Source organism: Chanos chanos, chromosome 9 (genome assembly GCF_902362185.1).
Source record: "Chanos chanos chromosome 9, fChaCha1.1, whole genome shotgun sequence".
Lineage (NCBI taxonomy): Eukaryota > Metazoa > Chordata > Actinopteri > Gonorynchiformes > Chanidae > Chanos > Chanos chanos.
Window position 1 is genome coordinate 38,028,519 of NC_044503.1, and position 24,810 is coordinate 38,053,328.

The following is a 24,810-nucleotide window of genomic DNA, read 5'->3' on the forward strand; positions in this document are numbered from 1 at the left end:
GTGATCTCTCTCTTTCTCTCTCTCTCTCTTTCTCTATCTCTCTAAGACACATACACACACACGAACACACCAAATGCAGGAGCGCACACACACACGAACACACACACACCAAATGCGTGAGTGTGTGTGTGTGTGTGTGTGTGTGCGCTCCTGTGTTTGTGTGTATGTCTGTGTAGTGGTGGATGGATAAAGGACATTCGGGAACAGAGAAATTGACAAATGAACAGAAAGAAACGTACGTTCTGCTTTGCATTGTCTCATGGTTAACCTAAGTTGGAACATACAGTTTGATTTGGGTACACCTCCTACAAATGACCATGAAAAATACACCATCTCATCTCCATGGACTTTTAGCATGTCACAGCCTGCAGACTCCTTATTCCTGGGACCATATGAGATTCACCTGCAGTTCTTTGTGTGGAAGGAGATGCTGGAAACCATTGAATCAGGTGAGTTAGACAGGAACTGCACTCCGGTGGACAGGACCTTGTGGAACAGGTGTTTGGGTTCAGAAGCATGTAGCACTCAAATGGAAAGAGCTTATAAAACATGTTTTTGGACATGATAGTTGCAGAAGAAGAACTTCAAATTTGATTGACTCAGACTGCAAACAACAACAACAACAATAACTAACAACAATAATAACCGTCTGCTAAGGCCAATGATCCACTCTTCTATGATATTCAAATCTGCAACTGGTATATATGTTTGGATATTTTTCCAAAATTATTAGGACAAAAAAATCAAAGAATGTATGATTGTGAAACCTAATTTATTGTATAAAATGATTAGTGATTATGCGTGTGCCATGCAAGCCCAGAATAACCGTTAAATAGGCTTGTTTTGGTCATATCAACTTGGAAAACAAACAGTAAGAATCATTTAGACATGGCTTATTTCTTATCTACCTGCTGCATGTGTCTCCACAGTGATGGTGACTGTTATGTTTTGTCTCTACAGTCATGTGTGAGGTGACTGTTATGTTTTCTTACTACAGTGACGTTTGAGGTGACTGTTATGTTTTGTCTCTACAGTGATGTGTGAGGTGACTGTTATGTTTTGTCTCTACAGTGATGTGTGAGGTGACTGTTATGTTTTGTCTCTACAGTGATGTGTGAGGAGGCTGTTATGTTTTGTCTCTACAGTGATGTGTGAGGTGGCTGTTATGTTTTGTCTCTACAGTGATGTTTGAGGAGGCTGTTATGTTTTGTCTCTGCAGTGATGTGTGAGGTGACTGTTATGTTTTGTCTCTACAGTGATGTGTGAGGTGACTGTTATGTTTTGTCTCTACAGTGATGTGTGAGGAGGCTGTTATGTTTTGTCTCTACAGTGATGTGTGAAGTGGCTGTTATGTTTTGTCTCTACAGTGATGTTTGAGGAGGCTGTTATGTTTTGTCTCTGCAGCGATGTGTGAGGTGACTGTTATGTTTTGTCTCTACAATGATGTGTGAGGAGGCTGTTATGTTTTGTTTCTACAGTGATGTGTGAGGGGGCTGTTATGTTTTGTCTCTACAGTGATGTTTGAGGTGACTGTTATGTTTTGTCTCTACAGTGATGTGTGAGGTGACTGTTATGTTTTGTCTCTACAGTGATGTGTGAGGTGACTGTTATGTTTTGTTTCTACAGTGATGTTTGAGGTGACTGTGATGTTTTGTCTCTACAGTGATGTGTGAGGTGACTGTTATGTTTTGTCTCTACAGTGATGTGTGAGGTGACTGTTATGTTTTGTCTCTACAGTGATGTGTGAGGTGACTGTTATGTTTTGTCTCTACAGTGATGTTTGAGGAGGCTGTTATGTTTTGTCTCTACAGTGATGTGTGAGGTGACTGTTATGTTTTGTCTCTACAGTGATGTGTGAGGAGGCTTTTATGTTTTGTTTGTACAGTGATGTTTGAGGTGACTGTTATGTTTTGTCTCTACAGTGATGTGTGAGGTGACTGTTATGTTTTGTCTCTACAGTGATGTGTGAGGTGACTGTTATGTTTTGTCTCTACAGTGATGTGTGAGGTGACTGTTATGTTTTGTTTCTTCAGTGATGTTTGAGGTGGCTGTTATGTTTTGTTTCTACAGTGATGTGTGAGGTGACTGTTATGTTTTGTCTCTACAGTGATTTTTGAGGTGATTGTTATGTTTTGTTTGTACAGTGATGTGTGAGGAGGCTGTTATGTTTTGTCTCTACAGTGATGTGTGAGGTGACTGTTATGTTTTGTTTCTACAGTGATGTGTGAGGTGACTGTTATGTTTTGTCTCTACAGTGATGTGTGAGGTGACTGTTATGTTTTGTTTGTACAGTGATGTGTGAGGTGACTGTTATGTTTTGTTTGTACAGTGATGTTTGAGGTGACTGTTATGTTTTGTCTCTACAGTGATGTTTGAGGTGACTGTTATGTTTTGTTTCTACAGTGATGTGTGAGGTGACTGTTATGTTTTGTCTCTACAGTGATGTGTGAGGTGACTGTTATGTTTTGTCTCTACAGTGATGTGTGAGGTGACTGTTATGTTTTGTCTCTACAGTGATGTGTGAGGTGACTGTTATGTTTTGTCTCTACAGTGATGTTTGAGGTGACTGTTATGTTTTGTCTCTACAGTGATGTGTGAGGTGACTGTTATGTTTTGTCTCTACAGTGATGTGTGAGGTGACTGTTATGTTTTGTCTCTACAGTGATGTGTGAGGGGGCTGTTATGTTTTGTTTCTACAGTGATGTGTGAGGTGACTGTTATGTTTTGTTTGTACAGTGATGTTTGAGGTGACTGTTATGTTTTGTCTCTACAGTGATGTGTGAGGTGACTGTTATGTTTTGTCTCTACAGTGATGTGTGAGGGGGCTGTTATGTTTTGTTTCTACAGTGATGTTTGAGGTGACTGTTATGTTTTGTCTCTACAGTGATGTGTGAGGTGACTGTTATGTTTTGTTTCTACAGTGATGTGTGAGGTGACTGTTATGTTTTGTCTCTACAGTGATGTTTGAGGTGACTGTTATGTTTTGTCTCTACAGTGATGTTTGAGGTGACTGTTATGTTTTGTTTCTACAGTGATTTTTGAGGTGACTGTTATGTTTTGTCTCTACAGTGATTTTTGAGGTGACTGTTATGTTTTGTCTCTACAGTGATGTGTGAGGTGACTGTTATGTTTTGTCTCTACAGTGATGTGTGAGGTGACTGTTATGTTTTGTCTCTACAGTGATGTGTGAGGTGACTGTTATGTTTTGTTTGTACAGTGATGTTTGAGGTGACTGTTATGTTTTGTTTCTACAGTGATGTGTGAGGTGACTGTTATGTTTTGTCTCTACAGTGATGTTTGAGGTGACTGTTATGTTTTGTCTCTACAGTGATGTGTGAGGTGACTGTTATGTTTTGTCTCTACAGTGATGTGTGAGGTGACTGTTATGTTTTGTCTCTACAGTGATGTGTGAGGTGACTGTTATGTTTTGTCTCTACAGTGATGTGTGAGGTGACTGTTATGTTTTGTTTGTACAGTGATGTGTGAGGTGACTGTTATGTTTTGTTTGTACAGTGATGTTTGAGGTGACTGTTATGTTTTGTCTCTACAGTGATGTTTGAGGTGACTGTTATGTTTTGTTTCTACAGTGATGTGTGAGGTGACTGTTATGTTTTGTCTCTACAGTGATGTGTGAGGTGACTGTTATGTTTTGTCTCTACAGTGATGTGTGAGGTGACTGTTATGTTTTGTCTCTACAGTGATGTTTGAGGTGACTGTTATGTTTTGTCTCTACAGTGATGTGTGAGGTGACTGTTATGTTTTGTCTCTACAGTGATGTGTGAGGTGACTGTTATGTTTTGTCTCTACAGTGATGTGTGAGGTGACTGTTATGTTTTGTCTCTACAGTGATGTGTGAGGTGACTGTTATGTTTTGTTTGTACAGTGATGTTTGAGGTGACTGTTATGTTTTGTCTCTACAGTGATGTGTGAGGTGACTGTTATGTTTTGTCTCTACAGTGATGTGTGAGGGGGCTGTTATGTTTTGTTTCTACAGTGATGTGTGAGGTGACTGTTATGTTTTGTCTCTACAGTGATGTTTGAGGTGACTGTTATGTTTTGTTTCTACAGTGATGTGTGAGGTGACTGTTATGTTTTGTCTCTACAGTGATGTTTGAGGTGACTGTTATGTTTTGTCTCTACAGTGATGTTTGAGGTGACTGTTATGTTTTGTTTCTACAGTGATTTTTGAGGTGACTGTTATGTTTTGTCTCTACAGTGATTTTTGAGGTGACTGTTATGTTTTGTCTCTACAGTGATGTGTGAGGTGACTGTTATGTTTTGTCTCTACAGTGATGTGTGAGGTGACTGTTATGTTTTGTCTCTACAGTGATGTGTGAGGTGACTGTTATGTTTTGTTTGTACAGTGATGTTTGAGGTGACTGTTATGTTTTGTTTCTACAGTGATGTGTGAGGTGACTGTTATGTTTTGTCTCTACAGTGATGTTTGAGGTGACTGTTATGTTTTGTCTCTACAGTGATGTGTGAGGTGACTGTTATGTTTTGTCTCTACAGTGATGTGTGAGGTGACTGTTATGTTTTGTCTCTACAGTGATGTGTGAGGTGACTGTTATGTTTTGTCTCTACAGTGATGTGTGAGGTGACTGTTATGTTTTGTTTGTACAGTGATGTGTGAGGTGACTGTTATGTTTTGTTTGTACAGTGATGTTTGAGGTGACTGTTATGTTTTGTCTCTACAGTGATGTTTGAGGTGACTGTTATGTTTTGTTTCTACAGTGATGTGTGAGGTGACTGTTATGTTTTGTCTCTACAGTGATGTGTGAGGTGACTGTTATGTTTTGTCTCTACAGTGATGTGTGAGGTGACTGTTATGTTTTGTCTCTACAGTGATGTTTGAGGTGACTGTTATGTTTTGTCTCTACAGTGATGTGTGAGGTGACTGTTATGTTTTGTCTCTACAGTGATGTGTGAGGTGACTGTTATGTTTTGTCTCTACAGTGATGTGTGAGGGGGCTGTTATGTTTTGTTTCTACAGTGATGTGTGAGGTGACTGTTATGTTTTGTTTGTACAGTGATGTTTGAGGTGACTGTTATGTTTTGTCTCTACAGTGATGTGTGAGGTGACTGTTATGTTTTGTCTCTACAGTGATGTGTGAGGGGGCTGTTATGTTTTGTTTCTACAGTGATGTTTGAGGTGACTGTTATGTTTTGTCTCTACAGTGATGTGTGAGGTGACTGTTATGTTTTGTTTCTACAGTGATGTGTGAGGTGACTGTTATGTTTTGTCTCTACAGTGATGTTTGAGGTGACTGTTATGTTTTGTCTCTACAGTGATGTTTGAGGTGACTGTTATGTTTTGTTTCTACAGTGATTTTTGAGGTGACTGTTATGTTTTGTCTCTACAGTGATTTTTGAGGTGACTGTTATGTTTTGTCTCTACAGTGATGTGTGAGGTGACTGTTATGTTTTGTCTCTACAGTGATGTGTGAGGTGACTGTTATGTTTTGTCTCTACAGTGATGTGTGAGGTGACTGTTATGTTTTGTCTCTACAGTGATGTGTGAGGGGGCTGTTATGTTTTGTTTCTACAGTGATGTGTGAGGTGACTGTTATGTTTTGTTTGTACAGTGATGTTTGAGGTGACTGTTATGTTTTGTCTCTACAGTGATGTGTGAGGTGACTGTTATGTTTTGTCTCTACAGTGATGTGTGAGGGGGCTGTTATGTTTTGTTTCTACAGTGATGTTTGAGGTGACTGTTATGTTTTGTCTCTACAGTGATGTGTGAGGTGACTGTTATGTTTTGTTTCTACAGTGATGTGTGAGGTGACTGTTATGTTTTGTTTGTACAGTGATGTGTGAGGTGACTGTTATGTTTTGTCTCTACAGTGATGTGTGAGGTGACTGTTATGTTTTGTCTCTACAGTGATGTGTGAGGTGGCTGTTATGTTTTGTCTCTACAGTGATGTGTGAGGCGACTGTTATGTTTTGTTTGTACAGTGATGTTTGAGGTGACTGTTATGTTTTGTCTCTACAGTGATGTGTGAGGTGACTGTTATGTTTTGTCTCTACAGTGATGTGTGAGGGGGCTGTTATGTTTTGTTTCTACAGTGATGTTTGAGGTGACTGTTATGTTTTGTCTCTACAGTGATGTGTGAGGTGACTGTTATGTTTTGTTTCTACAGTGATGTGTGAGGTGACTGTTATGTTTTGTCTCTACAGTGATGTTTGAGGTGACTGTTATGTTTTGTCTCTACAGTGATGTTTGAGGTGACTGTTATGTTTTGTTTCTACAGTGATTTTTGAGGTGACTGTTATGTTTTGTCTCTACAGTGATGTGTGAGGTGACTGTTATGTTTTGTCTCTACAGTGATGTGTGAGGTGACTGCTACACCCCTCCATCAAGTCACACGAAAACTGGCCTGGTATTTTTTCCTCCTGACTAACAGACAAACAAACAAACCGCACCTGCTGACTGACAGACAGACAGGCAAACAAACTGTACCAAAAACATAACCTCCTTGGGGAGATAATAACAACAACAACAACAACAACAACAGCAACGATAATAATGTTAGATAAATAATAGTTCGCTTATTCCTTATTAAACCGCAGTAAACTGTAACAACAATTTAACAAGAATTCACCCATTTTATCTGTTTAATTGTAATGCAAGTGTTGTCAGTGTTGCAGTGTTGTAGAAATGTCTTTACATAAATTCTGTGTTTCTGTGTGTGCATCAGTCCCAGAGTGTCTGTCTTTGGGTAATCATTACTCCCTAGAGGTGTCCTCTGATAGATGCAGTGTCCGTCGGCCGGAAAGGCTGAAAGACCAGGAAGGTGACTGCAGATGTGAGACAAAATCAAGAGAAGCCTTTAGCTGTGGGCAGCATTACTGGGAGGTGGAGGTTGGAGAAAAGTTAGACTGGAGCATAGGATTGGAGGGAAACTCTGTTGTTTCGTGGACAGTTCCAGGTCATAGGTACAACAAGGCTGAACTCCTTTTACAACATGACAAAGGGTGTATCCTCAGGAATAATGGATATGACACTACTGCTCTGACAGGCGTCCAGGAGAAACCCAGAAAGATAGGGCTGTATCCGGACTGTGACAGAGGCCATGTTTCCTTTTACAATGCAGACAACATGACTCTCATTCACTCCACCAAACATAACCTCCCGCGTCCATGCTCTATCACTCTGGGGCCTGGGCTTTATCTGGATGGCAGAAACAGAGACCCAGTGACAGTGTGCACTTACAAACCCAGTTTGCACCTTGACAGATTCAGTCATATCGTTGTGATTAACGGTTTATGTGACGATGGTCGACAGGGTTAAGATTGCACCCCAAGAAGCAGCCATGGTGTTTTGGAGTCTAGCTTGTTTTTTTCTATCTGTTTATCTGAGAAACTGCAACACAACTGCTGCCACCAAATTTGCTACCAGAATTTATATGTCTGTCTGAGGAAATCCTTTGCAAAGACAGCTGGACATTGTACAATCATTCACTCTTCTCTCACTGTCCACTGAGTTAACAGCTGAATGGATAAGTTGCATGACACACAGCTGTTCTTCTCCTTCCCTCCCTCGGACTCCCAGGTTCAACCTCGCATCGCAGCCTGCCTAGCTGACATTGCCTCCTGGATGTCTGCCAACCGTCTCAAACTTAACCCGGAGAAAACGGAGCTCCTGTTTTTTCCTGCTAAGAACTCCCCAGCGATCGACACTGCAATCACCATTGAGGGATCTGCGGTGTTCCCCACTTCAGCAGCCAAAAACCTTGGCGTAACTCTGGACAACCAGCTGACATACTCCGGTCACATCGCAGCAGTCACGCGATCCTGCAGGTTCGCTCTATACAACATCAGGAGAATCCGCCCTTCCCTCACACAACAGGCAACCCAGCTCCTGGTCCAAGCGCTTGTCATCTCCCGCCTGGACTACTGCAATGTCCTACTGGCTGGCTTGCCGGCCTGCGCCATCAGGCCGCTCCAGCTCGTGCAGAACGCCGCTGCACGCCTGGTATTCAACCTCCCTAGGCACTCTCATGTCACTCCACTGCTTACTGCGCTCCACTGGCTTCCGGTAGCAGCCCGCATCCAGTTCAAGACACTGGTGCTGGCCTACCTGGCCACAAGAGGCTCTGCCCCATTATACCTTCAGTCTTTTATAACGCCATACACGCCAACTAGGACCCTCCGCTCTATGACCTCTGGTCAGCTGACGGTCCCCTCACTCCGGGAACCCGGCAGCCGCTCCTCCCGACCTCGCCTCTTCTCCGCCATTGCCCCGAGGTGGTGGAACGACCTCCCCCATGCAGTCAAGACTGCGGAATCTCTTACCATTTTCCGCAGGAAACTGAAAACCCACCTCTTTAGAACACACCTGTCCCCCAATGCCTAACCTCCCTTCCCCAAAAAAAAAAAAAAAAAATCTTTGTCTTGTATTTCTGTTTGTAAAAATATTCCCGGGGCGCAATGCAAAGGGGCAATTTGACGCTTAGTCTTATTATGATCTCTGTTGAAGGTATTAGAAATCCAACTGATGCACCAATTGTAAGTCGCTTTGGTAAAAAGCGTCTGCCAAATAACTAAATTGTAAATTGTAAATTGCATTACTAATATCACAAGAGCACTTTTCAGTGTGTGGAATCGGCCTGAGATGGCAGTCATAATACAGTGATTGGGATGTCCGTCTAATTCTGCATACCAAAGACTCTGGTCCAGACTGTTTACGCAGAGAGAAAAAACCACCCAGACTGCCAGGTGAAAAAATCTTAACCACACAAGTTGAAGCCCTGATTATGAATATGAAAATATGAAATATGAAAGGCTTATGTAAGTGCCCCACCGAAAAGGATCAAACTTCAGACCAGTGCTGCTCCTCAGTCACAGATGGATGCCATGACACTGCCAAAGGCCCCCTGCGCAATTCAGTCTCCTGCAGCCCTTGGCCTCATCCCAAACCAGGGAGAAGGAGGGCGAGGAGATGGTCCACTGAGGCTACGGAGAACCCGAGGGAAAGTCTGGACTCCAGAGATTTGAGGGTTTTTATAAAACTCCTGCCACAACCTTGATGATTACAAACACGGACTCACTTCATACACGGGTCATATTTATTCTGTGTCGATTTTTTTTCCGGCTTGTAACTTCTGATGATTATTTCATGTCAGAAATGTTTAATTTTCTGGAAAACGTACTAGCCATGGTCAGGTACTTAAATCCTGTTCATAGCCCCATTCCTCAGAGATGGACTGTGAGAATATCCAGCCCTGTTAAGGACATATACATAAGTGTCCCTAGGTATTAATAATGTATGTGTATAACAGTGATTAAAATTTCTTAGATATTAGATGTCTGTCATTCCATCATATTATTTTGTTTTCCTCAAATAATTATGAAACAATTATTACTAGTAGGACCCTTTTCTTCCATGTAACTATAGAAACGGATCTAACAGATTTAATAAGTGGACTTGAATAGCATTATTGTTATGATTATTACTCCAAAAAAAATCACAAAATCTGCACCTAAATTTATTCAGTATCTTTATTCTGTGCACAAAAAAAGAATCATTGCAACTTTTCAGAAAACATGGCATGAGCAAACTTACTTTAACATTAACGAGATATTAAACAAGTAGGAAAAAGAAACTGGATTAAAACCAAACCCTATAATGTTAAAATAAATTTAATGTAGAAAGAAAGTCAAAGAAAAGACATAATGCTGATTGCGAGTCATCTTGTGGTTTTTGGTATCTTGTTAGTTTTGTTAAGTCACTACATTAACTGTGTATTTCCTAGCTGTGTCCCTAACACCAGTTTGTATGTACGTGTATCTGTCTGGTATGTCTCTGTAGCTTTGTGTGTTATAGTATCCAACTGAGTACATAATACATCTGGTATTTTGGTAATGTCAGCCTTAAGTCTTAATCTGGATTTATATGAATGAAAAACCCAATTAATAACTTATGCGTTAATGTTGTGTCTGATCTCTGACTTATCACCACTAGCTCAAGCTTTCAAATCCCTTGCACTGGTTTAGTGTGATGAAAGGAAAGTTAACATTCCCAATGACTACAGCCAGACCATGATCAGTCTAAGTCTCAACATTTCCTCCACTGACATGGCCCACAACAACAACAGGGATTATCAGTCTAATCAGACAGTTAGTGAAACGAGTGCTCGCTGTCAGACAGGTGAGAGAAGGAGATTGGGAATCTCACCTGGATCTGAATCTGTGGAATTCTTCATAATGAGTTTGTTCCATCAATCCACACTGAAACTGACAATATTCATACGACCAACTTTAAAACACACACACATACACACACACGCACACACCCTTTGTGTCATATTACAACCTTTGAGAAAGCACAGCATGAATGAATATACTCCCATATATCCGATATTTTATGAGTTGCTAAAACGTCAAAACATCAAAGAGTCAAAACTTTCGTTACTATTCTCAGTGTAAATATTTTGGTGCAGGTACAAAATGCAGCCACATGAGCGCACCATTAAACATCTTCACCAGTGAGGATGTTTATACTAATAAGTTAATACTGAAAACGATGACTCACTGATTGCTGTGTTTATCTGAATAGTATGGCGCATTCCTGACACTATGAATGTCATCATGTATTCAGTCATACAAAATGTCCTCCCAGATGCTATCAAAGCAATAATATCAACAAGAGAGGAAAAGCAATCAGGTAATGACTCAAAAGTAAAATGTCAGGAAAAAAAGTCTAAAGACAAAGATATAAGTCAAACACTAACGTAAGAATCAGACAGTATTTTTAATTTGCTTTCAAAACAGTTGTGTTTCTGCAGCTGATCTGAAAATCATTAAAGGTCAGGCAGACAAGCTAGCAAACCCACTTGAAGCTTGAAAACAAGTTGTTATGGAGATAGCACTCAACCGTAAACAAGCCTTTCACAAACTGATTTCATGAACATCATGTAATAACGACATATTAAAAAAGAATGCCCACAATATTTAAGGTAATTAAACCCGGCTTCAGGGAGAGGTAATCCCTGCTGTGGGAAAGGTCACTTTAGGTTAAACTGACTGGGAGTCAGGCTGAGCTCTGTGTGTAGTTGCGGTAACTGTTGGATCTGTTGTGCAGTTGGGTCCATAGCAGCACACTGTCAGTGGATCTCCATTCTTCCCCTCCAGATAAAGTCCAGGCCCCAGGCTGATGGAGTAGGGTGGGCAGGAGCTGATGCTGGCTGAGTGAATGAGTCGCATGTTGTCTGCGTTATAAAAGGAAACCTGGTGTCTCTTACAGTCCAGATACAGCCCTATCTTCCTGGGTTTCTCCCGGACGTCGGTCAGGACGGGAGTTTCCTTCCCGTCGCTGGTGAACGTGAACCCGCGGTCGTGTTTAAGATGAAGCTTCGACTCCGCTCCCGGCGACGGCTTGTCCTCGCCGAACAGTTTTCCTGTTTTCACGACACCCACGCTCCAGTCTAACTTCTCCCCGACCTCCACCTCCCAGTAGTGCTGTCCACTCCTAAACGTCTCCTTTGACTCGGCCTGGTCCCTCCGGCCTCCGCCCTGGTTCTTCTCCCTGTCTGGCTGACGGACGCTGAGACCGTCCGAGGACGCCCTCAGGATGAACTGAGGCTCAATGGTCAGACGCTCTGGAACTGACGGACAAATACAACATCCAACATCCAACACGCAAAACACCAAGAACTTAAAGCTCCTTTTCAATCCACTCGCTCCACAAGCTAGCGGCCATGTCCCCACAAAATCATTCTTTGAGTTGCAGATATCAACAAACTTCTTAACTGTTTTTTTTTTGAGGCTCTGGACCGTGGAACTCACCTGGTTTAATGGTTCCCAGCATCTCCTTCCACACAAAGAACTGCAGGTGAGTCTCATAAGGACCCAGCTGGAGAGAGTCAGAACTATGTTTAGGTGTGTGTGACGACCTTGTAAACGTTGGCCTGCGGAAGTGATATTGTGACCCTTAATTACATTATTAATTATCATCCTTAATTACGTAATTGCTTATTGCTCAAGAGACGTGAGGTATCGAATACATACAAAGAAGCTGGTTCTGACTTCATTTTCTTCAGTTTTTCTGTTGCTGAAAATCCTCTCTCATTCCACCACTGCAGTCAAAGATAAATGTAAAGATGTCAAATAAATCCACACAGCCACATACACACAGCGTCACTAAGGTTCACTGAATATGACATTCAGGTTCAGATGCACTGCTGAATCAAACCTGGATAAATCTGTCCGACTGGAGCAGATCTGGGCTCAATTTTAAAATCTCCTCAATCGTCCTTCTCTCCTCAAGCGCTCCTTCTAACCTGGATTTCTCCTTCTGAAGGGGTTCCAGCGCTCTCTGCTCCTCCTCCTCCAGCTGTTTCTTCACCTCCTCCTCTTTCTTTCTCAGGAACTGATGCATCTCCTCAAACTGAGCAGAGATCTGAGCTGAGAGGAGTCTGGATTTCTCCTGGGAATAAGCAGAAATTTGACAAAACCTTTTCTTTCTTTTAACAAGTTGGTAAATGAGAAAAAAATGGTATCATTTCCAAAGATAAAAAACAGTATAAGGGATTACTGATGTCATTCTGATCAGATATTTGTTTGGTAGTAAATGGAGAATGCCAGCCTTCCAAAGCATGACTTGGCATTTTATTAGACAGTGGGTGGTAATATGACTCCTGCTGACTCACCTTAAGCTTTGTGATTCTTTTAGCTTTGCCTCTAATTAGCCGCTGCAAATCTGACATCTGGCATGAGGAAACCTTCACCAGTCTCTCCACTTCATTCTGCAAAGTCATTGTAGTGAAGAGACAGGACAGGGCTCTACAAATTCCTTTCCTGCTCACAATCACACAACATCTCATTTCATCAAGCAATGTTATGCAGTAAACAACTGAATGTTTATCTTACTGTATTTACACATACACACTTTCTCTCTCTCTCTCTCTCTCTCACACACACACACACACACACACACACACACACACACACACAAATAATTAACACATTAAATGTAATGTGTAATACTTGAAATATGAATTAAACATTAATATTCCATATAAAATATTAATAATTGAGACAGAAATATTGTATTACAGATGGAAGTATAAAAACACATATTTCTGTTTAGGGCCCATACACACACTCTGAATAACTGCACTGACACTGTTTCAAATATATATACAGTATATATGAATAAGTAGAATGCTTTTGATTTTTCTTACCATTTTGTCCCTGGCTGCCTCGTTTACTGGTTTAAAAACGTGTCCTGCGTGTTCATCGCCATCTCTACAGATCAGACATATAAGCTTTTGATCCGTCTCGCAGAACAGTTTGAGTTTCTCGTCGTGTTTAGTGCACACCAGTTCAGAGGAGTGCCGCTGCTCCTTCAGGTGGTCCCGAATCGCCTCCACCACGTTTCTCATACATCGATTCGGACGCAGATCGCTAAGAGTGTACGACTTCCTGCACTCGGGACAGCGGCTTGAACCGCGGCTCGACTGTAAATTGGTAACGATGCAATTTCGACAGAAAGTATGTTCACACCGCAGACTCACCGGATCGGTGAAATCTTCGAGACATATTGGACATTTAATTTGTTCTGACAGAACTGTCGCCATCATAGACTCGCGACAGTGTTTATCGGTAATGTTGCATAAAACCTCGGGCTTTGATACTGCAGCGTTTTCCTCATGTATGGATGGAGAAGTTGCTGTACGTGACTTTTTAGGAATCTCAACCAACCGGCTCAAAGTAACATCCATCACTGCGGTGAACGAGATGGTTATCTCTGAAACACATTCCTCTTTGGCTGCCTTTTATGAAAACATTAAGAGTGTGCATGAGGTCAAAACATGCTAGTATGCAGCCAGTAACAAATCTGAAAACATTGTATGGAGAAGGAAGAGCAAACCTAAGACATATTAAAACTAAACCACAACAATGTGATATCATGTCCAAACTGGTCATTTATAGTCTAAAATGATACTAAAAATAAAATAAAGTCAAATCAAGTAAATCATTTATTCATTCACTCGCTGACTTATTCACTTAGTTAAATACTTACCGTTGGGCTATTGCTAGCATCAGCATTTCCTCTGGTTGCCAAAGAGTGCAGTTATCAGTCAGTCTCCTCCCCTCTGATGTTCATTTACTCTCCAAACTCCTCAACAGCATTGGTCTGGTTTAACCTAAAACTCTGAAACCTTGTACCTCCAAAGCGTTGAAAAAGCCAGTGAACAGAATTTGAGCAAAGAAACCTTTTCTGATTTTGAGTTGTCAGAAATGAAAACAACTAGTAAGTGTGTAGGTATCTCTCACACAGATGATGTTTTTCTTTCAGTAATTAGAATTTTAATTACCGGTATCAAGCATTTACACATGCGCTGCTATTATGAGAATACACAATTCTGAAGGATGCCTGGTGTATAACTGATTAATTGTTTCATAAAAACAGCATCAGAGTAATATTTAAATTAAATTAGCAACATCGGCCAATGTTTCACATCATAAGTAAAACTATACAGATACTGACATATATTTACATTTTCTGCTAAGAAGGTTAAAATGAAGCCGAGATTGATAAAGTTAATTTAGTTTTATTAAGAATCATACAAATATTTGAACAAAGACAGAATAAAAACTCCAATACATCACCAGGCACCGAGAAAACCTGTATAGACAGAAACACACAACGTTCCTTATATGTATTACTGTACATGTAGATTACAACATACAAGTAAAAACACGTTCAGAAAATGAAATATCTGACCATCAGAGCTAAAGGCAGTCAGAGGCATGTAGTGATCAGAACTGTACCCGCGTCAGTAAGAACACACTGTCATAGGGGAGCTGCTCTGTCCCTTAAGATAAGCTCAAGGACAAAGACAAAGGGCAAAGGTCAAACACTCCTTTGTGTGAATCAGAGTCAGACTGTCAGCATTGTAAAAAGAGACACTGTAAAAAGAGACACTGCTTCAATCTCACAGTCCAGGTAAACACGGAGTTTCCTGGGCTGCACCGTGATGTCTAAATGGGTTTTAGGAGCGTCACACGTGATGCTGTGCCCTGTGTCCTGTTCTAAGAACAGCGTGATGCACTGGGAACCAGTTCCAGCAGAACGTTTACCGCTGATCCCCACACCCCAGTCTGGTTCTTCTCCCACCTCCACCTCCCAGTAGTGTTGTCCTTCATCCAGGTCAGAGGTCACACTGGTCTTATGAGGAAGCCTCGCCGTGTTTAATGTGACGTGACAAACATGTGAGCACTGAAACAGGGTAAAGGTAAGATGTCACACTGATCAAACCTGTAGGAAGTCTTCCGCCGCTGACGTCTCCAGAGCTGATCTGACTATTTCCTCGTTCTCTCTCCTCTCTTTGAGGGATCGCTCTAACGCTTCATCTGTTTCTGAATCGGGTCCAACAGTTTCTCCTCCTTTTCCTTGAGGAGTTTCTTCACCTCCTCCTCTTTTTGTCTCAGGAACTGATGCATCTCCTCAAACTGAGCAGAGATCTGAACTGAGAGGAGTCTGGATTTTTGCTGAGGATAAATAAATGAAAAATAAAAATATAATAATAATCATCATCATCATAATACTAATTAAAAAACATTCCTTATAAATTTGGAAATCAATTCTAAAATGTTTAATGTTGCAAAGAATAAGGTAAAGACAGAAAATTAATAGCTATTATTTCCAAAAACAAAAGGAGATTTGTTCTTTTATATATTTACTAAAGAGAAAATAATGAAAGAACTGAATATGGTATAGAGGTGTACTTAACTGCTCCTCTCATGAGAACAGCCTTTTGTGAAGATTAGGCTACTGACAGTGCTGGTGTATATGTCTGCTTAGGTTAATATGAGTGTCTCTGCTCATGCTAACCCTCACTGTGACCATTGCTTCAAATCAATCAAGTGTAAACCACTGAAACCTGTGGGTTAACTTTGAAGTCAAAGGATTGGTGTATGATAAAACACATACACCTACGGCCTTGCTAGGTTTTGCAGTTATCAGGGCTCAAGGGTACAAGCCTGCCGTGTAGTTTGCGCAGTTTCATGTTCAGGTGCCATGTAGAGCGATTTTTAAAATGTTATGCACACCTCTCTAATCTGTTTTGAACATATACCTGACAGATATGAATTCCTCTACACCAGGAAGGTTCCATATTTTCTTTTGAGGTGCTTTTAACGGAACATGGGACGCTTTACTTGGGAGGCCTCTGCAGTCCCAGAACCTCCACTCAGAAAAGTGTGTTTGGGATGAGATGGAACGGAATGTGGGCAGCATGAACGTAAAATCATCATATCTGCAGTATCTACGTGATGCAATTACATGAACCATGTCTGAACCAGCGTCTATCCAAAGGGACAATGAGGGGTCAAGCTGGCGCTGGACAGCTGTACCTAATAAACTGGCCCCTGAGTCTACACATGATTACAATTCATTGTCCCAAACGTTTATTGTATATAACGTATGTACGGCTGCCGTAAGCATCCAGATAATACTTCATTTAAACTCTGAACCAGTTCGCAATGCACTTCAAAGCATATGCCTTTACTGAGCAGATATTAGCTTGTTCACATAAGATAACTTTCTTGCTTGCACAAGGGCTCCATACCGCCCACAACACAGCGGACAATCATGTTTGAGATAAACTCACTTGAAGTGCGTAGCGATAACATAAAGCAGTCATATGACACTGTTTAAAAATGAAAGTAGCCAGTGAAGCCCTAAAAACGGGAGAAGGGAGTGGGGTGCTACATATGTATATATCAGGTGGACAATGAACACAAAAAATATCGAGAAACCACAAGCTGTTTTCCTTACATCTGTTTAATGACATTAGATTTAGACGTCACTGTTAGACTTCATTCAGAAGTGAAATTGAGGGTCCAAGTCTGGTCAGTTGTGAGATTAGCATATCAAAGTCCACAAAACACCTCACAGTGACTTGAGTTAAATCTCTTCGAACAACACCACAGCCTCCAAACCGAACACAGTTACTGTATAAACGAGAGCACAGAAGTTCTGGGCACTTACAATGGCACAAACCTCATGTAAATAACGATTATACTTATCATTCCAGTATCAAATGAGCATGTAGCCTACAGTTATGAAAGAAAAGTTTTGTTAGTTTAATCAATCTCTGACCAGCATGGTATCAGCATAGGGTTAAATTAGAAATGAAACAATCAAAACGTATATTGTTTACATGTAATCTAGTGGTGATTAGTAGTCTATGCAATAATTGTGTTGTTAAAAATGTCTTCAATACCCTCACATTCTCAGAGACATTAATGTAAGAGTAATAAAGGTATAGAGATATAGCCTGCCATTTGAAACAGGTAAAGCTGAGATGAGCCACTAAAGGCCCATGTAGAGGGTAAACCCTCTTCCTTCAAAAGACGTCCCTCTGATTGGACCATAAGTTCACTCCTTTAGCTCATTTGCTGGGCCATTTGACTTCCTTCCCTCTGATTGGACCATAAGATCACTCCTTTAGCTCATTTGCTGGGCCATTTAGCTTCCTTCCCTCTGATTGGACCATCTGCGGGCTTGTGTACGCTGGCGCCGTGAACTGGGAGCTCCAATTTTGTGGGGTGATATGACCCAGTTTGAGCATAATACTCATGTGGTCTGGATCCTGTGTTTCACTTGCTAGTCCACTGAGGTCCACAGTCTGAGGATGACTTGTGGGCGAATCCGTAAAGCAAGTGTAGATAATTCCTCCCTCAAACTGTTAAAAAAGGAAACTTTGACCTCTAATTGAAAAGTGATAAAAAGACTAAATATTAACGGACTGTTCTGGGTCTGCGCTCACACTGTCTTGGAGGTTGTTGGTCTCGTCGGAGCGTAAACGGTACGAGAGAGAGAGAGAGAGAGAGACCTCGGCGCGTGGTGTCGGGTTCAGAGCGAGTGTTGGAGCGGCTTCAGTACCAGCACACTGTGACTGGCTCTCTGTTCTGGCCGTCCAGGTACGCTCCAGGTGAGAGGCACAGCGTGTAGGACACAGAAGAGGGGTACGTTAAGGTGTGGAGGAGAGACATGTCGTTGGCGTTGTAAAAACACGCTCGACCCCTGTCACAGTCCAGGTAAACGCCCACTCTCCTTGGCTTGGCCGTCAGCTCCTTGTGAGTTAGAGTGTGTTGGTCCTTGATGCAGTAGCCTTGGTCGTGTTTCAGGTGGAGGCCGATGTCCTTGATCTTGGCGTCGCTCACCATCCCACCATCGAAGCCTACGATCCAGTCCATTTTGGCTCCGACCTCCAACTCCCAGTAATACTGTCCATTCTGGAAGCTCTTAAAAGTCCTGGCCAGAGGCCTGTAGTCTTTAGAGAGGAAAAACAAGCCTTTTTTGGTTGTCCTGGTGACGCTGCGGCCGTCAGAGGACACCCGCAGATACGGGTCGCCACAGTCGTGGATGACGTGGCGCTCTGGAACTATGGGAAAGATATGAGAGAGAATGCGATTGGATGAGATCATAATACAAAATTCACCGCTCGGTGGCTGATTTTGCGGTGATGTTAGAGGGAGGTTTCCTTTCACCTTTTACAAGCATATTCACTCATTCAGTAAACTTATTCTGTATCCCTACTTTAAAACAGTAGCATTGGGCTTATAAATTTACTTCAAAAGATTTAAAAAGATATTTTAACTGCTGGACAAATCAGAGAACAAAACGAATATAAAACACTATATTTAACGAGTAGGTCCAAGACTTAAAGGGGGGTTTTTTGTTGTTGTTATTTGTTTGGTTTTTTTAGATTGTGTTGAATTGTTTGTATACTTTTCTCTAGAAACATCTCCACACCTGGTTTAATGGATCCCAGCATCTCCTTCCACACGAAGAACTGCAGGTGACTCTCATACGGTCCCAGAAACAGAGACTCAGGGGTCACACTGAGCCCCTTCACTCTTGACCTATACCTGAGCAAAGGTCGTTTCACACAGACACATAGTATTCTGTTGATCATTTTTCATTTTAGATTTTGACAAGAGGTCTGGTTTGTCTTTTTGAGAAAGAAAGAAAGAAAGAAAGAAAGAAAGAAAGAAACTCACCCAGGAGCATTTTCATTCCTCTTGTCTTTGCTCTCTCTCTGCTTCATCCCCTCCACTAAACTTATTCCCTGTTCAGTCCACCACTACACACACACACACACACACACACACACACACAGACACACACACGCACGTGCACACACGCATATGCACACACACATACACATGCACGCACGCACATGCACACACACACACACACACACGCAGACACACATACACACAAACACACACACACGCACACAGATAAACACACAGAGGCCAAAAAAAGTTCTTATATAGCACTAACCGGTAAGGCTTTGGTAATTTGAGAAAAGTTCAGTAAAACTGAATATACTAAAGCGACAAGACCACGACCAAACCAAGAGAATTTACAGTCATATATTTAAAATATTTTGGGGTAAGGGTGCAGATCTAGGATCAGTTCTGGCCTCTCAGAGTCCCGTCACATATCATGTATTGAAAATGAACTGATTCCAGATCAGTAGCTGTATACTGAGACACATCACACACTCGTGGGCCCAGGCCTGACCTGTAGAAAGCCATCGGGTTGGTCTGTTTCCAGAACAGACAGAAGCATTCCCTCCTCCTCTCTGCTCTCATTCAATCTTCCCTCTATCTCACTCCGCTTCTTCTGCATGACCTCCACTGCCTTCTTCTTCTCCTCCTCCAGCTGTTTCTTCACCTCTTCCTCTTTCTTTCTCAGGAACTGATGCATCTCCTCAAACTGAGCAGAGATCTGAGCTGAGAGGAGTCTGGATTTCTCCTGGGAACGTCGAAGAAGAAGAAAGAACAGTTTACTAAATCGCGCTAGACCAACTAGGGAGCTGTTATACTTCTTGCCATGTTGGGTCCTGTTTTTCTTTGTGTGTGTGTTTGTGTGTGTGTGGGCTGGCTGGCTGACGCGTCTAGTGCAGTTTGCTAAACGAGCCATTGCATGTAGGGATGCCTGCAATCTCCCTCCTCCAGCCTCTGCCGCTGCCCCCCCCCCCTCACCTGGGGTCCAGAAGCACCCTCCTGGATACGGCTGAAAAAACGGACACACCCCACCGTAGACCTCACTTGTGGCCCTGGAGCTTGCGAAGTATAACATCGACATCGCAGCACTCAGTGAAACCAGGCTACACGGTGAGGACTCCCTGACAGAAGTTGTGCGGGCTACACCTTCTTCTGGAAAGGGGTTCCTGATCGCAGTCGCCGCCCTCACGGAGTTGGCTTCGCAGTGAAGACCCAGCCACTGCAATGGATCCCAGAATCCCCCACTGGCATCAACGAAAGGCTGATGACATGGCGCATCCCTCTCACAAAGTGACACTTCGCCACCCTCATCAGTGCTTATGCACCAACCCTAGATACAGAACCGAACATCAAAGAGGACTTCTACAGAAGTCTCGACTACATCATCCAGAAAACCCCATCCACAGACAAACCCCTGCTCATGGGAGACTTCAATGCTAGAATGGGCACAGAGCATCTCACATGCCGAAAAGTCATCGGCCAGCATGGAGTGGGCAAAATGAACAGCAACGGGCTCCAGCTCCTCTCCCTCTGTACAGAACATCGCCTGGTCATTATCAACACCATCTTCCAAATGAAGAACAGGCTCAAAACCACCTGGCAACACCCCCCGTTCAAAACAGTGGCACCTCCTGGATTACATCATTGTCCGTCAAAAGGACAGACAGGATGTTCTTATTACCCAAGCCATGCGCAGTGCTGAATGTTGGACTGATCATCAAATGGTCAGATCCAAACTCCTCATGGACACTCCACTCCGTCGCCCAAAGACAGCCCCAAACAGAAAACTCAACCGCACAGCACTGAACAACCCCACCACAGGCAACCTCCGACGTCTCCTTGCAAAAAACCTTGACCAAGTTCCGGAGGAATCCACTGACTGGTCAGCTTTGCGCACAGCTATCCAAAATGCAGTCTCGGAAGCACTTGGTCTGTCAAGGAAACGTCATCAGGACTGGTTTGACAACAACTCTGCCGAAATCCAATCACTCCTGCAAATAAAACAGGAAGCCCATAAAGCTCTCCTGTCTAGTCCTGGATACTCCACCCTGAAAGCCACTTTTGCTGCGGCAAGAGCTGTGACCCAACATGCTCTCCGGATCATGGAAGACACCTGGTGGTTGCAGAAGGCACAAGACATCCAAAACCTTGCAGACTGCAATAACACCCAGGGCTTCTATGATGTCATCAAAGCCCTATATGGCCCCAGGATGCAAATTATTGCCCCTGTCCAATCAGCAGATGGGAACACTCTCCTCAAGGACCGTCATGAGATCCTTGGCTGCTGGGCGGATCACTTCGAGACCCTCTTTAACCACACCAACCCTGTTGATCTCCACAAACTCAACAAACTTCCAGATCTCCCACCAATCATGCACCGTGACACTCCGCCACAGTTCTCTGAAACCGGACAAGCCATCAGGGGCTTGAAGAACAACAAAAGTGCAGGACCTGATGGCATTCCAGCAGAGGTGCTCAAATATGGGGGGTACCTCCTCACACGCCGCCTACACCTCCTGATCACAAGCATCTTGAAGTCCGAGATCCTTCCTCAGGACTGGAAGGATGCAAACATTGTGGTCATCTACAAACAGAAGGGGGACAGAGCAGTTTGTGGGAACAGCCGTGGAATCTCTCTCCTTTCTATCGCAGGGAAAGTACTGGCAAAGATCACGCTCAACAGACTAGTGGAGCACATTTCAGAAAGTGCTCTCCCGGAAACACAATGCGGTTTCCGGAAATCCAGATCCACTACCGACATGATCTTTGTCTTACAGCAGCTGCTAGAGAAGAGCAGAGAACAGCCCAAAGACCTGTACATAGCCTTCATCGACCTCAGCAAAGCCTTTGACACCATAAACCGTGAGATGCTCTGGAAACTGCTCTCCAAACTTGGGGTACCAACCAAGTTTCTCTCTGTCTTGCAGCAACTGCATGACGGGATGCAAGCCAGAGTCCTCACAGGAGGACTCCAATCAGAGTCCTTCAAGGTCAACGTTGGGGTGAAGCAAGGCTGTGTCTTGGCACCAGTCTTGTTCAATCTCCTCCTCTCAGCCATTACCCAGCTCTTCCACCATGCCCTGGGAGACAGAGATGGAGTACCGCCTTGACGGAAATCTATTCAACATCCGACAACTGTGCAGTATGTGCCTCCACTCTGCTCTACGGGGCAGAAACATGGACCCCATACAGACGGCGTATGACAAGCTTGGAGGCCTTCCACATCCGATGCCTTCAAAAAATTCTTTGGCTGTCCTGGGAAGATCGAATTCCCTATACGGAGATCCTCTTCATTACCAACTTCATCTGTATGGAATTAGCAGTAGCTAAAAAGCATCTTCGCTGGATAGGGCATACAATCCGCATGCCTGACCACCGCGTACCCCACCAAGCCCTGTATGGGCAACTCAGCGATGCAAAATGGGCTGCTGGCGGACAAAAGAGGCGCTATAAGGACTATACCAAAGACCTCCTGAAGCGCTGCAACATAAACCCCACCCATCTTTAACCTCTAGCACTCAATAGAACGGCCTGGCAGGTCACCTGTACCGAGACAACCAAATAAATACATCACACCATCCAACAGAGAAGGACCGAAAGACGCGCTCAGCGACACCAACGGGCAGCCAGCATTACCCCAACAACTGGGCCCCCTTGCCCCACCCATGGGCGAGTGTGTGGCTCACGCATCGGCCTCCACAGCCACATGAAATGGCACCAGCGTCAGCTGTGCTGAACCCCCTCCCCCCCCCATCCCCTGGAGCAAGCGTCATCATCGGACACGAAGGACAGCTAATGAATGTGTGTGTGCTGCATGTGTCTTTGTGTGTATGTGTGTGTGTGTCTGTGTCTTTGTGTGTGTGTGCTCATTTTTAGGTATTAAATTTCAGATTATTTCAGGTTCATTTCCGGCTTTGTCAGATGTTTTAGCGTTCCACTATCACCTGCAGTCTCATAACTGACCACAAGAGAGCAGTATTTCTAAATGATCTCTCGATTGCCTTTCCTCTCAGTGAGTGTGATTTCTACGATATGTTTGTATGCTACATAAGATGTGATCAAAGTCACCTCTGTTTTATTCATCTCCTCAGTCTGTTTCTGAATGAGATCCTCCAGTTCCTCATTCTCCTTTGACAAGAAAGCCAGCGGACCCTTTAGCGCCTCCTAGTTTGAGATGAAAAGAGATCATCAGCCAACATGAACATTTTAACAAGACATAACACACAATCCCAAGACAATAAGACCATAAGACAAAAACAAGACAATAAATTACACACAAGAGTCATTAGCTTAACTTCATCTCAAATCATGTGAGAGAGCTGAGTTTGTTTGTTTGTTTGACTAACACCTGAGCCTCTCAGACTGTAATGAAGTGTACTGTGAGTTAGGTTGTTTGTTTGACTAACACCTGAGCCTCTCAGACTGTAGTGAACTGTACTGTGAGTTAGTTAGTTAGTTAGTTTGTTTGTTAGTTAGTTTGTTTGTTTGTTTGTCTGACTAACACCTGAGCCTCTCAGACTGTAGTGAAGTGTACTGTGAGACTGTGGAATGTAAACAGCTGATTTTCTCTTGTCAGGTCCAAAGGGGGCGTGGCTGAACTGTCATTCCAGAGCTCTTCAGAGGCGTGAAAACTGCAGCCTGGTTATTGTTCTAAAACCACACCTCTCTGCCTTCCTGACAGCATGGCCAGTACATGTCAATTCACTCAGAGAAAACATAAGCATTAACAGCCAAGCTAGAGAAAAAAAAAATTTAACTAACTTTAACTAAAACCTTACCAGAAGACATGCTGTCGTATCCGTAAAACTACAAATCACTTGGACAACATCGCCACCGAATATCCTGAGATCTTCCTCTAAGTCAGTTTCAGTTTTGACCATTCACAAGACACCTCATTTTGCACTAATCCAGAGCCACCATGTTACATATTAAGTTGTTCTGGTTCTCACACAAGTCAAAATCTATTCTATTCTGAGCCCTTGGCTTCTGGGAGGGGTTCCGCTGGAGCTGAACACTACTGCAATGTGCAGACTAATGGAGCCAAGACTAGAGCCACAGTTTAAGTCCGCATCCGTACTGTAGTGCTATGATGTAGTACTGTACTATACTGACCTTTCTTGGTTGTGCCGCCTCCTCTACAGGTTTGAATCTGTGTCCTTGATGTTTGTCTCCATCCCTGCAAATCAAACACACCAGTTTCTGATCCGTCTCACAGAACAGCTTTAGTCTCTCTTGGTGATCCGGACACACCAGGTTCTCCGGCGCCTCCAGAACCCCGTGTGACCTCCCTCTGGGGCCAGACCCGGACGAAACCGCTTCCGACCGGGCTTGCTGCTCCGTCAGGTGTTCCCTGACCGCGTCCACCATGTTTCGGAGCACGCGGTTTGAGCGCAGGTCCCACATGGTGTAGGGCCGACGGCATTCCGGACACAGTCTGAGCCGGACGCTGGCCTGCGAGTGATCGGTGATGCACTGACGACAGAATGTGTGGTCACACAAGAGGCTGACTGGATCTGTGAAGTCTCCCAAACACACGGAGCACTGGATCTGCTTGGCCAGCCGAGAGTCCATCCCCCTCTCCTTGTTGTTGTTGTTGTTGTTGTTATTGTGTTGTTTTGTCTTCAAAATTTCTCCTTGGTTTAGCTCACTGTCTCTACGCTGCCGAGAATATTAAGAACACACTCCACAATCTTGGCCCTGTCTGCCCTGTGGAAGGATTTGGTGGTTTTGGAAGAGTAGTGGCACAGAGAGTGAGTGTGGGGTCTGTCAGATGGTGTG

General features: G+C 43.3%; 2 protein-coding genes across 2 annotated transcripts; both read right to left on the minus strand.

Moving 5' to 3' along the window:
- Positions 1-11,016: 11,016 nt before the first annotated feature.
- Positions 11,017-15,450, minus strand: LOC115821757 (zinc-binding protein A33-like). The gene is made up of 7 exons (XM_030785552.1): positions 15,354-15,450; positions 14,947-15,147; positions 13,185-13,531; positions 12,194-12,427; positions 12,028-12,077; positions 11,788-11,909; positions 11,017-11,606 (listed from the first exon to the last, which is right to left on the minus strand). Exons 1-7 carry the CDS (start codon positions 15,448-15,450, stop codon positions 11,017-11,019), a joined length of 1,641 nt encoding a protein of 546 aa, XP_030641412.1.
- Positions 15,451-17,889: 2,439 nt separating this feature from the next.
- LOC115820982 (zinc-binding protein A33-like) lies at positions 17,890-24,603 on the minus strand. Its single transcript, XM_030784711.1, has 6 exons — positions 24,145-24,603; positions 23,101-23,196; positions 19,547-19,780; positions 19,018-19,100; positions 18,770-18,885; positions 17,890-18,398 (listed from the first exon to the last, which is right to left on the minus strand). Exons 1-6 carry the CDS (start codon positions 24,601-24,603, stop codon positions 17,890-17,892), a joined length of 1,497 nt encoding a protein of 498 aa, XP_030640571.1.
- Between the last annotated feature and the right edge of the window lie 207 nt (positions 24,604-24,810).

Coding starts and splice junctions, on each gene's coding strand:
- LOC115821757 (XM_030785552.1), bottom strand. CDS start 15,450: ATGCATCAGTTCCTGAGACAAAAAGAGGAGGAGGTGAAGAAACTCCTC. Junction 13,532..14,946: donor ACTCCGTGTTTACCTGGACT/GTGAGATTGAAG, acceptor TATGTCTCGAAG/ATTTCACCGATCCGGTGAGT. Junction 11,910..12,027: donor GAAAAACTGAAGAAAATGAA/GTCAGAACCAGC, acceptor TCACTTCCGCAG/GCCAACGTTTACAAGGTCGT.
- LOC115820982 (XM_030784711.1), bottom strand. CDS start 24,603: ATGGACTCTCGGCTGGCCAAGCAGATCCAGTGCTCCGTGTGTTTGGGA. Junction 19,101..19,546: donor AACCCGATGGCTTTCTACAG/GTCAGGCCTGGG, acceptor GTGTGTGTGTAG/TGGTGGACTGAACAGGGAAT. Junction 18,399..18,769: donor GCTGGGATCCATTAAACCAG/GTGTGGAGATGT, acceptor TCTTTCCCATAG/TTCCAGAGCGCCACGTCATC.